A 4,911-nucleotide genomic window follows, 5' to 3' on the forward strand; every position below is an offset into this window, starting at 1 on the left:
TTTTACCGGTGAGTGTGTTAAATTATAATGCACCAAAAGAGAATGACTCTCTACAGACACAACAGAATATGCTTCAACACACGAACTCACATAAAGATTCTTGCAAACCAAATCCAAAAACGAAACAATAAAGAAAAGTTATTTCAAAAAAAAAAAAAAAAAACAGATTGATGTCAAGATTAAAAGACATTCAATGTTTTATAAATTCATTTCAAAAACAAAACCGAGTGAGCAGGTGAATGTTTTTTTTCGTTGTTTTTTTTTGTTTTTTTTTTTCATCTTGCAACCAACCTTTAGATGTTTGCCAGCCTCTTGCATCAATTTCAGGATCACAATACAGTCGACTCTCTTTATGGTTGAATTCTCCTTTCTCGTAACAAGTATAGTCAATGTAGCAATGGGTTTCCTGCCAGAAGATAAAAGGCATTAATACTAGATTAATTATAAATGATAATTATGATCATGATGATGGTGATGAGTAGGAGATTAATAATGGGGATCATTAACCATCATCATTATTAAAGCACCTGTTTTTTGCTGTCTTCCTTTATAGATTCAGTGCAGATATGGCATGAGGTATTAAAATTTGGATGGTGACTGGAAGCTGAAGGTTTGGGAGGAATGGAGGAATAAGGATTTAATCCACATTGAACTTTTAAACTCAAACCAAACAATAACAAAGGAGACCTACTGCAAGCAGCTTAAGTCAGCGCTAGAAGAAAAACAACCATCTTTGGTTTCAAGATGAAAGGTTCTTCCATCAGGGTAATGCTCAGCCACATACAGTGAAGATGACATTCCAAAGGCTGGAGCAGTTTGAATGAGAAACGATGCCCCACCCACCATATTCACCAGACATTGACCCATTTGATTATCATTTAGTCCGCAGTCTTCAAAATCATTTAAACGGACAAAATATGAATTCTGTAGACGAGGTCAGAACAGTACTGGAGGAATATTTTTAATCACAGACTAGTGAATTTTGAAAGTGAAGAGCCTTGCAAATCTGCCAGATTTAGGTAGATGGAAAAACATTGTAGAAGGAGAGTATGTTTTAGATTAATATGTTTTAGATTAATAAAAGAACTTTATCTTAATTTTGAAGAATAAAAGAAGTATAAAAAAACCCACATTATCTATGGATGAGCCAAATATGTACATACATGATGGCCATCCACTCGTGACCGAGGAAGACCATTGCCGACCTTCGGGAACATTGTGCGTTCTAGGACTAACTTATATTTTGCATTTGTGGCTCCGTTGGTGGCTAATGAGCCCTGCTCTTACTTATTTACTTACTTACTTACTTACATACTTAAATACATTCATACATACATACATACAATGAAATCTGCCAACAGGATAACCCCGGGGCTAAGGAGATGAAAACCCATAATGAGGTAGAGGCCATTACCACTCACAATATGAAAGAGTATTGGTGGAATGTCCCAATAAAAACCTCAATAAAGTGCAGACATAATAGACCGGATATAGTAATCTGGGACAGAGAAGAGAAACTCTGTACAGTAGTAGAAATCAGCTGTCCTGCGGATGTCAACATCCCACTAAAGATTAGAGAAAAAGAGAACAACTACGCCGAGCTACTGAGAAATTTACAGATACTCCACTCAGACTACAAGTTCAGATTCATACCCGTGATTGTTGGGGCATTGGGATATGTAACGAACTGCCTCAACAAAAACCTGGAAAAATTAGGGTTCTCAAAACCTGAAAGAAAAAGGCTGATTAGAAGACTACAGATTCAAGCCATCAATGGAACTGTAAAGATATGTAAAACTTTCCAAAAATTTAGCACATACATATGCATGCATCTAGACATAAAAACGCATCCATAAAACAAACATACAAATCTGCGCATACACTAACACCAAATACTGCACACACACACATATGCACAAATACCTAGATGGTGTTGATAAAAGTCCCAATGAAGGAGCCTTGAATCTATGTTAGAGTCCGGCTCTTTCTCTATGGATAAGAAATACAGAAATGAAACTGATTGATAACATACATATATATAGATACGATGGCCTTCTTTCAGTTTCCATCTACCAAATCGACTTGCACAGCTTTGGTTGATCTGATGCTATAGTAGAAGACACTTGTCCAAGGTGCCTCACAATGGGACTGAACCCAGAATCATTTATTAATAAATAAACGATATAAATGAATAAATAAATAACATAAATAATTGATACAAAGAAATAAAAGATTTATATAAGTGAAGGGAGATAAATTTACCTGAGTTCCAGTGTTTCTTGTTGAGTTTGCCTGAAACAGAAAATAAAAAGACATACAATTAAACAAGAGCATACACACACACACACACACACACACACACACACACACACACACACACACACACAAGGGGGTAGGTGTGTGTGAGGGTGTGGTGTGTATGTTGCGGTGGTGGTGGGCATGCAAATATAAAAGTGTAGAAATACATGGTGAATATGTTTAATTACTCAACAAACATTTTGACTGAATTATATTTGGCAATGTATTGATAGTACTTGAAATTCTCACTAATGGTGGCACATTCTTGCACACATACATATATATGCACGTACACACATATACAATCACATATTTAAGCACTTACATGCACACATGTATATGCATTCATATATGTATATCCTCATTAAACAATTTTAAGTACAAATCAGTTTATCTCACATGTGGCTAGTTGACCTGAGCAAATGACAGTTGACATCAGCATATGATGTTGACATCAGCATATGATGTTGACATCAGCATATGATGTTGACCCCATCATATGACAGTTGGCCCCAGCAAACAATATGAATGAATTCCTTAATAACTAACTGACTCAAGAGCATGAATTATTCCATTTTCTTCCTTTTTGATCAAGGATGAAAGATAAATTTTGCTTTTGCATTTGGCTAGCAACATACAACCTAAGCAGGTAATCCTAATAGCTTTATCCATTTGACAATTGGTAAAATAAAGACGAAGTATAAAGGTGAGCCAGATTTTATGCTGGGCCTATAAAAGTGGGGATGGGATGTTCAACTGGTACATTTGATCTTGGGCCTAGAGAACCAAAGAATATCTGATGGAGCTGTAGTAACGCCTGCGCATGCATAGAATTAAACAAGCAAGCGTTTCCCGCTCAATTCATTCTCTTTCTCGCTGGCCAGCGATTGAGCATGGACGTGTGTTTAAGCTGTCTCTCTACATCTTTCGGACTTACGCCCGACAGCTCGCTCACATCTATAGAACAACGTCCCAACAACTATGCTCATACACACAGAAGCTGTAACAAGAACTAATGATGTACATATTTACCACCTAAAATAAATGTTGTTTAAGTTGTTTAGTCTGGAGTTCAGCGTTCCGTTATATTCTTATTTTGTAGTAGGAAGTCAGGTATACAATCTAAAGATGTATAACCCACTTTCCTATAGAGCCATCCTTCAATAAAAAAAACTTCAGAAGCCCTTTGAATTTCAAGAGGAGTTTATCACTACCTTTGGGCCTTAAACCACCTTTGTTCCACGTGGGAAAATTTCTCTCAAAAGCCCTTCATATTTAGTTTGTTTTAACTATGCTGGACCATCAACATTTAAATAAAATCACAATAAATTTTACAAGTGGAATTTGGATTGAATCTTTGTAATGAGTACTTACCTTGTAGACACAATTTCTATCATTTTCATCACATTCAAAACATCCTGTATGGACTATAGTGCCATCTAGTGTATTGCTGCTCAGTTGCAAATTTGAATTTAGGTAAACTGAGAATTCAGCACTGGATATTTTATCCGTTGGACATTCAATGATGTTATATGTGATTTCACGAGCAGGTACTGTTATTGTTTTTCCAGTCTGTTCAAATTTCTACAAAAATAAAAAGATCTAGATGTATATCTTTACATATGTTTGTATGTATGTATATATATATATATATCTATATATATATGAGCTTATATTATAGAAGTGAATGTGTATACACACACACAATCACTTGTCTAATGTTTATGCTTTCAAGTAAATGCACTGAATAAAGGACTCAATATAGATTTTAGTGTGTGTGTGTGTGTGTGTGTGTGTGTGTGTGTGTGTGTGTGCGTGCGTGCGTGCGTGTGTGTGTGTGTGTACCCGTAAGATACAAAAATCCAACCCCAACTTCCACAGATTATATTCTAAATAAGACATATGTATGCTTATTCAAATTTGGACCTCTGATCTAATCTTACTAATTTAATTGATTCTTTGTTGACCCGAGCTTTGCAATTTGCATATGTTTGTATTGGTTAGTTTTGGTTTGGTTTTTCTGAAATTTCTGTTTTGGATCCTAAAGTAAAGGATGCCCATTTGTTAGTGTGCTTTTGTGTAAATCATAGAAAACCAAGAAGTAGAAATGGTACATCTTTTTGTTTCAAGGGGTGTAGAAATTCAGGAAACTGTTGATTTTGATAAAAGAATAAAAGTAAAGAAGGACATTGTAATCATATTTTATATCACTCTTTAGTCATTGCTCATATTCATTTTAACCCAGTGTCAAGTTAAAAGAAAATTGAAAGAAGCAAAGTTTGTATAGTTTCCAAACCAAAGAGAAATCAATATCCCAATTAGCAAACCGCTTGGGATATGATAAAATTTTGGGGTCACTTAAGCTATGATCAATGCAGGATAAGAACCCAAGTTACCTGTAGTAAAGTATAATACAGTACAGTGGGACTGAACTTAGAACCATGTGGTTGGGAAGCAAGCTTCTTATCACACAGCTATACCTGCACCTATATATATATATGTATATATATATATATATATACTTTATGATATATATATATATATATATATATATATACACACATATACTTTATGATATATATATATATATATATATATATATATATATATATA

At 34.7% G+C, this 4,911-nt stretch overlaps 1 protein-coding gene across 1 annotated transcript in view; it reads right to left on the bottom strand.

Moving 5' to 3' along the window:
• Positions 1-4,911, bottom strand: part of LOC106880038 (uncharacterized) — a 456,507-nt gene that overhangs the window by 340,651 nt on the left and 110,945 nt on the right. The window contains exons 35-37 of the mRNA XM_014929839.2: positions 3,673-3,882; positions 2,263-2,292; positions 292-406 (exon numbers count right to left, since the gene is read on the bottom strand). Coding sequence (XP_014785325.2) covers positions 292-406; positions 2,263-2,292; positions 3,673-3,882 — 355 coding nt within the window. The remainder of the gene's footprint in view (positions 1-291; positions 407-2,262; positions 2,293-3,672; positions 3,883-4,911) is intronic.

The sequence above is a fragment of the Octopus bimaculoides genome, chromosome 22, assembly GCF_001194135.2.
Source record: "Octopus bimaculoides isolate UCB-OBI-ISO-001 chromosome 22, ASM119413v2, whole genome shotgun sequence".
Classification (NCBI taxonomy): domain Eukaryota; kingdom Metazoa; phylum Mollusca; class Cephalopoda; order Octopoda; family Octopodidae; genus Octopus; species Octopus bimaculoides.